Consider the following 12,439-nt stretch of genomic DNA (forward strand, 5'->3'; position numbering starts at 1 on the left):
AATATAAAGGAAAGGGTAACCATCTTTCTGTTTACAGTGCTATAAAATCCCTCCTGGCCAGAGGCAACATCTTGTTACCTGTAAAGGGTTAAGAAGCTCAGCTAACCTGGCTGGCACCTGACCCAAAGGACCAATAAGGGGGCAAGATGTTTTCAAATCTTGGGGGGGGGGGGGAAGGCTTTTGTTTGTGCTCTATGTTTACGTGGTTGTTCTCTCTTGGGACTGAGAGAGGCCAGACAGAAATCCACCTTCTCCAAACCATCCTAATCCAAGTCTCCAATATTTCAACCAGTATAGGTAAGCCAGGTAAAGCGCATTAGTTTATCTTTTGTTTGATGTGAATTTTCCCTGTGTTAAGAGGGAGGTTTATTCCTGTTTTCTGTAACTTTAAGGTTTTGCCCAGAGGGGGATCCTCTGTGTTTTGAATCTGAATACCCTGTAAAGTATTTTCCATCCTGATTTTACAGAGATGATTTTTACCTTTCTTTTTTTTAAATAAAATCCTTCTTTTACGAACCTGACTGATTTTTCCATTGTTCCAAGATCCAGGGGTTTGGGTCTTTGATGATTTTGTAACCAATCGGTTAGGATATTATTCTCAAGCCTCCCCAGGAAAGGGGGTGTGTAGGGCTTGGGGGATATTTTGGGGGGAAGACGTCTCCAAGTGGTCTCTTTCCCTGTTCTTTGTTTAAAACGCTTGGTGGTGGCACCATACTGTTCAAGGACAAGGCAAAGTTTGTACCTTGGGGAAGTTTTTAACCTAAACTGGTAAGAATAAGCCTGGGGGTCTTTCATGTGGGTCCCCACATCTGTACCCTAGAGTTTAGAGTGGGGAAGGAACCTTGACAGAAGCTTATGGCCAAAACTCCCATTTGGTTCAATTACATCATGTGTATACTGACCTTCACTTTGGAAAGTATTCCTTCATTTTAATTATATTAATAATGCATTAAATGACCATATTTAAAGAACACATTGCTATAAAATGCCACCTTATCTATACTGTGTATGTAGATCTGTATATTTGATTTGTGTATGATCTGCACCTGCATGGGCGTAAAGTTGTAGCTGGGAACTGTGCAGCTACACATCTACATATTTCATGGCGGTGGATAGCTAGTTCCTTGTCTGTTGTGGGTGGTGTTTTGTAGCGTGTACAGGCGCGAAGGGGCATTTGTGCATCTGGGTGTACCTATCCCCAACTCCTCTACATTAACTGCAGCAATACGCAGGTGTGTACAGCGGTGTGTGCGCTGGGGGGGTGCGTGCAGTGGTGCAGCTGTCCATGTGCGATGGGGTATTTGCGCACGTGAGCCCAGGTGTGTCTGCAGACACAAGCTGATGCCTGGTTCAGGTGCTTAGGGTTCGGGTGAACGCATCTGTCTGGCCCCGGGCACGAACTCCCCCCTCCCAGCCGCTAGACTGGATGTGGCCGTGTCGCGGCGCCGCGGGCCAGACTCCCCGGCCGCCTGCCCGGCCCTCTCGCCCCATAGCCACGGTCGCGCTGCCTGCGCCTCGCTCGCTCTCCCTGTCCCCACGGCCTGGTTGCGCGCGCAGCCCGGCGCCCCCCTCACTCCCTCTCCATCCCCCCCCCGCTCTCGCGTTGGCTGCCGGGATCGCTGGCCGCTTTGGTTAATGTCCGCCATGTTTGCTATGGCGCAGGGAGCGGATCGAGCGAGCCCGGCGCGGAACTAGGGCTGCGGGGCGTGCGCGGCGAGCTGCGGGCGGCTCTGCGGGGAGCTGTGCCGGGGCGGCGGGGCCCTCCATGGTGTTGCGGGCCGGGTGCGGGAGCGGCTGGGAGGCGGCGGCGCGGCCGCAGTGAGGGGCCCCCCGCCCGCCCGGCCCCGGGGTGTTATTGTGAGGGGGAGACAATGAGCAAACTCTCCTTCCGAGCCCGGGCGCTAGACGCCGCCAAACCGCTGCCTATCTACCGCGGCAAGGACATGCCCGATCTCAACGACTGCGTCTCCATCAACCGGGCCGTGCCGCAGATGCCCACGGGCATGGAGAAGGAGGAGGAATCGGTAAGGAAGTCGCGCAGGGGGGGCACCATTGTTTATCAGACACCCCCCTCCCCTCCCGGGAAATAGGCCATTGGTATTCACTAAGCGCGCTACGCACGCTCCACGCCGCAGCCTTGCATGTTCCTTATGGGTCGTGCGCAAGTAGCGCAGCGTAAACTTCCCTCCGACGCCGTAAGCGGGCCCTGCTCCGCCATCTTCTTTGCGTCCCGACTCGCGAGTGTTTTGATTAGCTAGGGGAGGCTCTTACGCTAGCGTAAGAGAGATGTAGGCGCAAGAGGCATCTTTGAATGGGGGAGTGTGCGTGCCGGACGCTCTTGGCGTAGCGTGCCGATGCTGCTGCACTCTTTACTGTTGTGTATGTGGGACTCCAAGGCAGCAGGGGACTGGAGGGGGCTGTGTGGGCTGTGCTCCTTCCGTGCAATTAGGAAGGCTTTGCATTGTGAAATAGGAACGTCCTGCTTTTATATTGTCCTACCATGATGGGTAATGGGACTGACACTAAAGGAGAGTGAAATAGCGGGGGGGGACCCCCATTCCTTTTTTGACAGCTGGATATATACAGACAGACTGCGCTTATGTTCTGAGTTTGGTTGTTAACTGTTGCATCCGAAGTCGTTAACTGTTGCATCCGAAGTCGGGAGCATGCCTGGCATGTAATATCTTTCAGCTGTCCATTGCTGCGGTGCTGTAGCTGACGATACTGCTGTGTGCATCATACCGGAAAGCTTTTGTGCTTTGTAGCTCAAGATTCTTAAATAACATGTTGGGAGCTGCGTTATCTGTTCATTGCTGAAACTGGAGTGATATTGCAACCTGCAAAACATATACACATTCTGGTGTAGGCTGCATTACTACACTCTTGAGGAAGGGCTTTGTAAAGGTTGCAAGTAGAATACCAGCTGTCTGCAGATCTCATAGTTGGAAATATAACTGCTATAAGAATGCTTTGTACTTGAATGTTTAAGAAACACAGTAACTAGATGTTGTTCAGTTGTCTATGTAAAATACCTACTGTTATTGCATGGCTGTAGCTGGCTCTATAACTACTCCCAGATTTTGCAGTGTACACCATGCTGTTTAGTGTTAAGATGATTTTAAGTAAGCTAGTCAGTGTTAGGAAACATGTATTGCCTGTAGAATGCTTGCTGTCCATTTTTGCAATACTGTAGATAGATATACATTACTCTCTGTATCTTTACTAGAAAGTAATTTTAAGATGAGTCTTGTGAGCATTAGGACAGCACTGTGAATACTTGCTGTCCGTGATTGCAGTGCTGCTTGTCTGAACTTGTCACTGTCCTTCTTAAAGACTGACACTTAACACTTAGATTTGCATCTGGCTCACTGCAGGCACACAGGATGTCCCCTCGTGTGACTGTACTTGTATGCAGAGTTGAGAGTAAATGCACCCATAAGAATTTCTTCAATGAATCTCTGTCTCCGCCTTGTAGCCAGCCCACTATGTTTGTGGATTGGCTTTTCAGAGGTTCTGGCTGTCAAAAGGAGGCTCCAACTCTCTCTGATTGGCTTTCTCATTTAACTATTAATATTGAAAGAAATCTTTTGTGTCTTCCATTGGTTACTCATAGTTCTGACCTCACTGTATTGCCCTTGTATGACAAATTATAATGTATAGTGCTCAACACTTACGAATCTCTACTGTATTTTGATGTTAGAGCCCTGGAATGTGTGTGTGTAATTTTAAATAAACAGCAATATAACATTAATGTTAACAAAGCAAACGTGGAGGTGATACGTCTTTCTTTTCCTTTGCAGTAAAATGTAATGTAAAAGACCCGCTAGTAGACCGTGTGACATATTGTTTGTTGAGTATGGGAGTTCTTAAAATTGCAAACATGATTCCTGATTTATATCTTTAAAAAAATATATGTGGCAGTCTCTTTTTAAAAAAATATTACTCTTAAAATATTTTAACTTTCAGAGTGTGATTTGTTAAATTACACTTTAAGTAAATAACAGTCAGATATAATTTTTCTGAATTCTATAGTCTATGCTTGAGGGGAAAAGAAGTAAATTGCCTGTGTTCCAGTAAAATCAGTGAGGGGGGAAGTATTGGGCTAATTTATGCATTGTAAAATCCCTTTTTATGTGTAAATGATCTGCTAAATAATCTACTAAAATAATAATCTCTATTTTATGAACAGAATTTTTCTCAATAATAATAATAATAATCTCTATTTTATGAACAGAATTTGTGTCCCCACTGCACTAAAAATGTTGTGGCTGGATTTGGTTTACTTTTCAATTCTCAGGTCATTCCATACTAGAATTGTTATGGCTTAATATATAAGCATAAATGCTTGCCACTTCAGACATCAAATTGGTTGAATTCAAACATCAATTCTGGTTGAATTCCAAGGTCTAATGTTAAATTAAGATTATTGTTGTCACTACATTTGCAACAGTTTTTTACTACAGAGAGATCTACTTCATGCAGCTTTTTTTTTTTCTTTTCTTTTCTTTTTGGGGATATGGTTTGGGCTTTTTTTTTTTTTGACTTGCAATTAAGCATGTTAGTCACTCTGTGTTTAATTACTTAGAGATTATAGAGAGGTGGGTGAGGTGATATCTTTTATTGGACCAATTTTTCTTGGTGAGAGAGGCAAGTTTTCAAGCTACACAGAGTTCTTCAGGTTTGGGAATGGTACTAAGCTACCCCTACAAAGAAATACACTGAAAAGAGCACAAGTAAGACCGCTTGATAGTTTAAATTCACTGTATAAGCAAGCAAACTGAGATGTTTCTCTGGCCCCATTCCTGCATGTAAACAGCCTTCCCTTGTATGAAGCCTTGGTGAAGTTAGTGGGACCCATGTGCATGCAGGGGTCCTCTTGTGTGCAATAAGCTGTGTAGTTTTGGCTCATAAGAAGCCACTGAACTTCTCTGAACCTTAATTTGCACCAAAAATACGTTGTTTCATAGCATTTCAATTTTCTTATACTATTATCATAACAAAAGCTGAGTTTCAAATTAAACTGTTACCTGTAATGAATAAAGGTTTGTGGGTATTTTTCTACATACATTCTGGGTATGTGTTTTATTCTGATAATTTTGAAGTATTAGATTCTTCTCACATAATGAACACTATATTGTGATTACAATGGGAGGTTTAAATTTTTTATTAAAATTTTATCATTCATTTCTACTACTCTTACATTATATTATAATGTCATACTACTACATTTAGTCCAGATGTGATGCTGTTTACGTTGAAAAATACTTTACACCAAAAGCAATCCTATTGAATTCAGTGGGAAAAATTTGTGCAGTAAGTTACTGCTCAGTGTGAGTAAAAGTATCACAATCTTACCATTTTAGTATTAATATTACCATTTTACTAGTGAATCTTCAAATAAATTCTGGAAATATCTTGCCATTTTCAGTATTTTACCTTGTCAGTTACCTATGCTGATATGACATTCTACAAACTGGAGGTCCAATGTTGTGTTCCCACGTTTCTGTAATTTTCATGGGAGCTCTGTGTGTGCAGGGAGTGTAGGATTGTACTCCAAGATCTGAATCTACTGCAGTTCACAATTTTAACCCTGAATTGAGCTATTTGGCCACATCCTGCTCTCAGTTAAAATTGCATAAATCTTGAGAAACTATTTTGATTTAAATGGAACTAATCTGGATTTATGATGTAAGTGATAAAAGAACTTCTCACTCTTTTTTGTGTGTTTAGTATTAGAAGGTGCAGAGAAGGGGAGCATTGTCAAATTCCTCGGATGCTATATTGAAAATCTACTTACTAATGTTAATTCAGAAAACAGGAGGGAAAAAAAAAGTGCAGTGCACTAGTCCTTGACCTATTTCCTAACGCTTATCTACCAAATCTGAATTAAAATACATATTATCGGAGGCTATTGTGTTATACCTTTTAGGTACAAATTAATTTTTAATAACAATATGAGCAAAAAACAAGAGTAACTGAAGGTTTTAAGAGGTGGATTTGACTTTCTTTGTGTAGCTACACACAAATACATCACAATAATTGATAGTTGTGACTGGGCAGTTGAAGTGCTGTTAGAGATTTAACTCAGAAATTTAGATTTGAGCATTCATTCATTTATAACTAGGCATGACTTCATATTTAAAGTCAAAGGTTATACAGAGTAGAAACCCAAGAGCAGCAAGGTAAGGCTATTGTCAGACGATGCTAAAATGCAGGATATTTTTAATGTACGAATGGGGAAAAATATCATAAAATTGAAATGGGTACATTTCATTTTTAAGTCTTTGACTCAGGCATTTGAGATACTCATTTAAACCATCATGTAATTTTGAGTGTTGGCAGAGTAAATTGAATTCCCTTGGTCTCTGTATTATGTCTTTTTTTTCTTTTCTTTTTTTGTTGTTGTCTTTCTCCATTCTCTACTTCCATTGCAATGTTGGAAACCTGATTTCAGTTCATCATCTTACTTCCGAGCTGCCTGGAGCTGGTCGTACTTCCAAAGCAGCACACTTGTTCCCCAGCTGAGGCAATTGGTCTAGAGCAGAGGTTCTCAAACTTTTTTTCTGGAGACCCAGTTGAAGAAAATTGTTGATGCTTGAGACCCAGTAGATGAGGATGAGGGGTTTGGGGTGTGGGAGGGGCTCAGAACTGGGGCAGAGGGTTGAGGTACGGGGGTGAGGGCTGCAGGGTGGGGCTGGGGGACGGGGTTGGGATGTGGGAGGAGGTCAGGGCTCTGGTGTGGGGCTGGGGATGAGGGGTTTGGGATGCAGGAGGGGCTCCGGGTTTAGGGGGGTCAGGGCTGGGGCAAGGGGTTGGAGTGCGGACTTACCTCTGGCGGCTCCTGATCAGCGGTGCAGCTGGGGTGCAGAGGCAGGCTTCCCACTTGTCATGGCACTGTAGACCATGCTGCACCTGAAGCGGCCAGCAGCAGGTCTGGCTGCTAGGCAGAGGCGTGCAGGCAGCTCTGCACAGCTCTTGCCAACAGGCACCCCCCTTCCCCCCCAGTTCTTGGCCAGTTGGAGTGTGGAGCCGGTGCTCAGGGCGGGGGCAGCGCGTGGTGCCCCATGGACCCCCAGTCTAGAAGCCGGACCCGCTGCTGGCTGCTTCCGGCACAGCACAGTATCGGAACAGATAGGCACTAGCCTGCCTTTGCTACGCAGCACCACCGACTAGACTTTTAACTTCCCGGTCGACGGTGCTGACCAAAGTGACCCAGTGCCTTACATGCTGTGACCCAGTACTGAGTCGCAACCCGAACTTTGAAAAACGCTGGTCTAGAGTGCTTTCATTTTGCACAAATTACAATTCTTTCTTAATTCTGAACATTTGTTATTTCAAGCCACAGTGAAGACTACTATATCCAAAAAAGATGTAGAAAAATATTTTTCCTCTTGTTTGTCTTTGGTATTTGACACTACTCCCTATATAGACATTTCCACTCGTCTCCTCATCTTTTAATTTTTTTATACACACCTCTACCCCAATATAACATGGTACTCGGGAGCCAGAAAATCTTACTGTCTTAAAGGTGAGACTGTGTTATATCGGGGTAGGGAGAGGAACTGCTCTCCGCCCCAGCTCACCTCTGCTCTTCCTGATTGGCGCGCCAAGCCTGGGAGGGAGGAGAAGCGGAGCTGCGGTGCGCTCGTGGGAGGAGGCGGAGTGGAGGTGAGCTGGGGTGGGGTGCAGAGGAACCGCTTGTGGTAACACGAATTCAGCTATAATGAAGTAAAGCAGCCCCCTCCCCAGAGTGCTGCTTTACCGTGTTATATCGGACTGCATGATATTGGGGTAGAGGTGTGGTTAGGTCCCAATCCAAGACATATATTGCTCACGCATAAGGGTCCACCTGAGGTAGAGTTCCACTGAAGTGAGTGTAGTTCTCTGTAGATCCAGTTGCAGGATCAGAGCCAGTAGTAATTTTTCCCCTTTTGTTTGTGTGGGTTTTTCATACTGTGGTGGTGAAAGCATAAAACCACCATCATTTGTGGGAGGGTCAAGGGCAGCATTAAACTACTTTTTAACTCACGTTTTTAATTTGACCAGATTTCCATTGGACAGCAGTGCTTTAATGACTGGCATTGATGGGTTCTAAAGATAGTTGTACCTGTTCCTTTTGGGAATGTTTTCCAAACTTTTGAAAACTGAAACCAGTCATGCCCCTCTCCCTTTAACCCCTGCATATGTTGTTAAAGTCCTTGTTGTCAGGTTAATTTATACATGATACCTGCTTCTTCTTCACAACCCTTCACCCCACTTTGGGAAATAGCAGTGTTAATCTCCATAATATGATATCATTTTATTTTCTTTTGTGCTTTGGTCAGTGAAATACTTTAAGTATCAGCATTGTTGACTATCATCACTGGCACCTCAGAGCTAATTTTCATGCACTCTGCAAATTCAAGCAAATATTTCTGTATCTAGTATGCTCACTTCTCATTTTGAAGTTTTATTTAGGTTTTTTGTACCCATAATAGGTATAGGGCCTTTTTTTTTTTTCCTTTTTACAGTAAAGCTGAAACTCTGGAGGTACAGCTCCCCAAGGTGTCCTTTGGTACATTTCCAGGAGTGCGTGTTCCACATTTAGGGAAACACTGCTTTATGGGATTCAAGGGTAGTGACCATGACACAAGGCCTTCAAGGCTGAGATTCCATCTTTACACTGTGGAAAAACTAGCTGAGTGCTACACTGTATTTTGGTAAATGCCTTCAAAACTTATGAGCATCATGTGTGAATAAAACTGGGTTACAACTGTGTGATCACTTCATAAGAACGGCCAAACTGGGTCAGCCCAAAGGTCCATCTAACCCAATATCTTGTCTTCCAACAGTGGCCAATGCCAGGGGCCCCAGAGGGAATGAACAGAACAAGTAATTATCCAGTGATCCATCTCCTGTTGCCCATTCCCAGCTTCTGGCAAATAGAGGCTAGGGACACCATCCCTGCCCATCCTGGCTAATAGCCATCAATGGATCTATCGTCCATAAACGTATCTAGTTCTTTTTTGAACCCTGTTTTGGCCTTCACAACATCCTCTGGCAAGGAGTTCCACAGGTTGACTGTGCATTGTGTGGAAAAAATACTTCCTTTGGTTGTGTGTTTTTAAACCTGCTGCCTATTAATTTCATTTGATGACCCCTAGTTTTTGTGTTATTAGAAGGAGTAAATAACCCTTGTTTACTTTCTCCACACCAGTCATGATTTTATAGACCTCTATCATATTCTCTCTCTCAGCATTAAACTACTTTTTAACTCACGTTTTTAAATTGACCAGATTTCCATTGGACAGCAGTGGTTTAATGAATGCCCCCTTCTCCCCCCCCCGCCCTTAGTCCCCAAGTTCCATATTTGTTTGGGACTGTGTTGACTTGTATGATTTGGGGAAAGTCGCTTAATGCCTCTTTTCCTCCATTTCTGCATTTGTAAAATGGCCATGCTGATACTTAACAGCTGTGTTGTGAGGCTAAATTAATGTTTAGAAAACACTTTGATATTTTTGTATGAAAGTTGCTATATAAGTGTAAATTATGTAATATCTTTACAACAACAAAACTATATCTTATCAAGAGTTGCTTCTTGTATACAAAAGTTGGCACTCATACTTGAACATAATGTTTATGTACTTTTTTGGCTATATGAAATTATGATTTCCTAACCATATATAGGATCTCTGCTCCCCCCCCCCATATTGAACTGAAGGAAACATTTCATAGGTGTTCAGCTTATATCATATATAGTGTTCAGTCTTCTGTTGGATTTTAATAAGGAGTGCTTAATATTACACTTACAACTTGAACTTTTTTTCAGGAAGTAAGGTGATAAGCAGCTTCTTTTAGTCATTCCTCAACTAACTAGGATATGTGCCAGGTGCTGCACACCAATGATGTCTTTTATATTGTTTAAGTGCCTGTTGTCCTTTCTATAAATATGCCTCTCCCCCAGTAAAGTAAGTGTGTGTGTGTAGGAGAGAGAGATTAGTTTTACCAAGTGCATGTGATCTCAGGAATCAGTAAAACAAAATTTCTTTTCAAAAGTATACATTATTGGCTTAATGTAGATACTGATATATTCTATCTAATTGTGTTTTTTCTGCAGAGCTTGAATTATGTGACAAATAAACTGCCTCGACTTTATTAATTTTTTATTTGTATGGGAATTAAGTGTTAAATGAGATACTATACAAATCTAACTCATATTCTTCATAGTATCGGCTACTAATTAATATAAAAGGTGTAATTACTGTGAGCAGGTTTTCGTCTACTGCTCCTTGTAAGATGAAGATTTATTGAAAATATATATGCAATAGATTGTTATGGTAATTTTTTTTTAAGTGTTGCGTGGGGCAATTTGAGAGTATTGGGGGCAGAGAGTAATCAAATCAGTCAGTGCCCTTATAGCTGTAGGCCTGTATAAATAAGAGAATTTTTTTCCCCGTAAGGACCTACTGTTCCAGAGAGATTGTTTTAAGTTGAAAGTTTCATGTGTTGGGAATACACTGATGAAATGCAGCTGAATCCACCAAAGTAAGTGTCACGGGAGTGACTTAAGAAGAGTAGACCGAAAAGAAGCAAGGGTACAAATGGTCAAACCAGGGGCTGTAAAGTCCGTATAATAATGGTTTGAGCCATGGAAAATTCTGAAAAAGAAAAGGAGTACTTGTGGCACCTTAGAGACTAACCAATTTATTTGAGCATAAGCTTTCGTGAGCTACACTTCATTGGATGCATACTGTGGAAAGTACAGAAGATGTTTTTATACACACAAACCATGAAAAAATGGGTGATTATCACTACAAAAGGTTTTCTCTCCCCCCACCCCACTCTCCTGCTGGTAATAGCTTATGTAAAGTGATCACTCTCCTTACAATAAGAAAAGGAGTACTTGTGGCACCTTCGAGACTAACCAATTTCTTTGACCATAAGCTTTCGTGAGCTACAGCTCACTTCATCAGATGCTGCATCCGATGAAGTGAGCTGTAGCTCACGAAAGCTTATGGTCAAAGAAATTGGTTAGTCTCGAAGGTGCCCCAAGTACTCCTTTTCTTTTTGCGAATACAGACTAACATGGCTGTTACTCTAAAACCTCTCCTTACAATGTATTCTGTAGGTTAGAACTTGGGAACAAGTGATTCTAGGTCTGGTATCTCAAGAGTGGAGTTTGTGCAAAGGTATAGTTAGGCTTGGGAGAATTCTGTTTTTATTTTTTATTTTGCTGGATAATATTGATGATTTTAAGCGTTTTTTAATTTTTTTTATTTAAATTTTCATAGTTGCAGGAAATATGTGGGCACTGTCAGACAATAATAATTTAATCACAGGGGACCAATAAGCATTGAGATTCAAAAAGTTAAAGCTTTTATAACCTTTAAAACACAAGTTGGCAACATCACATGTTACAATATAGAACATAAATATCCTTAAAACAAACTCTAAAGCAACATTTTTATTATGTTGCCTATCTGTAAATTTTGTTTATTATTGATGGACATTTTTTTTTGTCTTTTGTGTATGGTTTACCAGTGAAACCTAATCTTTCTAAGCATAGGTACAGTCAAGACAGGATTTCTTTCCTTAGGGGAGAAACGTGTTAGAAGCTGAAGAAAGCATCTCTGCATAGAAGTTTACTTTTGGCAGTCTGCTTTCTAGATTTTGATTATTTATATATGTATTATAGCAGAGCAACTCCTCTGCTATAGGTTTCAGAGTAGCAGCCATGTTAGTCTGTATCCGCAAACAGGAAAGGAGTACTTGTGGCACCTTAGAGACTAACGAATTTATTTGAGCATAAGCTTTCATGAGCTACAGCTCAGTTCATGGGATGCATTCAGTGGAAAATACAGTGGGGAGATTTCTATACACAGAGAACATGAAACAATGTGTGTTACCATACACACTGTAATGAGAGTGATCAGGTATGGTGAGCTATTATCAGCAGGAGAGCAGGGTGGGGGGGGTAACCTTTTCTAGTGATGATCAAGGTGGGCCATTGAGCTTAAATTGAACGAAAAACTTTCTAACTGTCAGGGTGATTAAGCACTGGAATAAAATTGCCTAGGGAGTTTGTGAAATCTCCACCATTGGTGATTTTTAAGAGCAGGTTAGACAAACACCTGTCAGGGATGGTCTAGTTTTTATGTAGTGTTGCCATGAGTGCAGGAGGCTGGATTAGATGATCTGTTGACATCCAGTCATACGATTTTATGATTGTGTGACTGTTTCCTGGAGGTCACAGATTGCTGTGAGTCCGAGTGAGAACCAATTTTTGTTTGCATTCATGAAGCAGATGCAGATGTGGAGCACCACTTCTGGGCCTGAGAAACAAGCACTGACTGGTTGGATCGCATTTTAATGCAGGCTTGGGAAGATGAGCAGTGTCTGCAGAACTTTCAGATGTTCAAGGCCACATTCCTGTATCTGTGTGCCATGCTTGCCTTAGCCT

General features: G+C 42.3%; 1 protein-coding gene across 1 annotated transcript in view; it reads left to right on the plus strand.

Moving 5' to 3' along the window:
* Positions 1-1,630: 1,630 nt before the first annotated feature.
* The window catches only part of EPC2 (enhancer of polycomb 2), an 85,142-nt gene continuing 74,333 nt past the window's right edge, over positions 1,631-12,439 (plus strand). The window contains exon 1 of the mRNA XM_048869109.2: positions 1,631-2,024. Coding sequence (XP_048725066.1) covers positions 1,872-2,024 — 153 coding nt within the window. The 5' untranslated portion in view covers positions 1,631-1,871. The remainder of the gene's footprint in view (positions 2,025-12,439) is intronic.

The sequence above is a fragment of the Caretta caretta genome, chromosome 11 (assembly GCF_965140235.1).
Source record: "Caretta caretta isolate rCarCar2 chromosome 11, rCarCar1.hap1, whole genome shotgun sequence".
In the NCBI taxonomy this organism is placed as follows: domain Eukaryota; kingdom Metazoa; phylum Chordata; order Testudines; family Cheloniidae; genus Caretta; species Caretta caretta.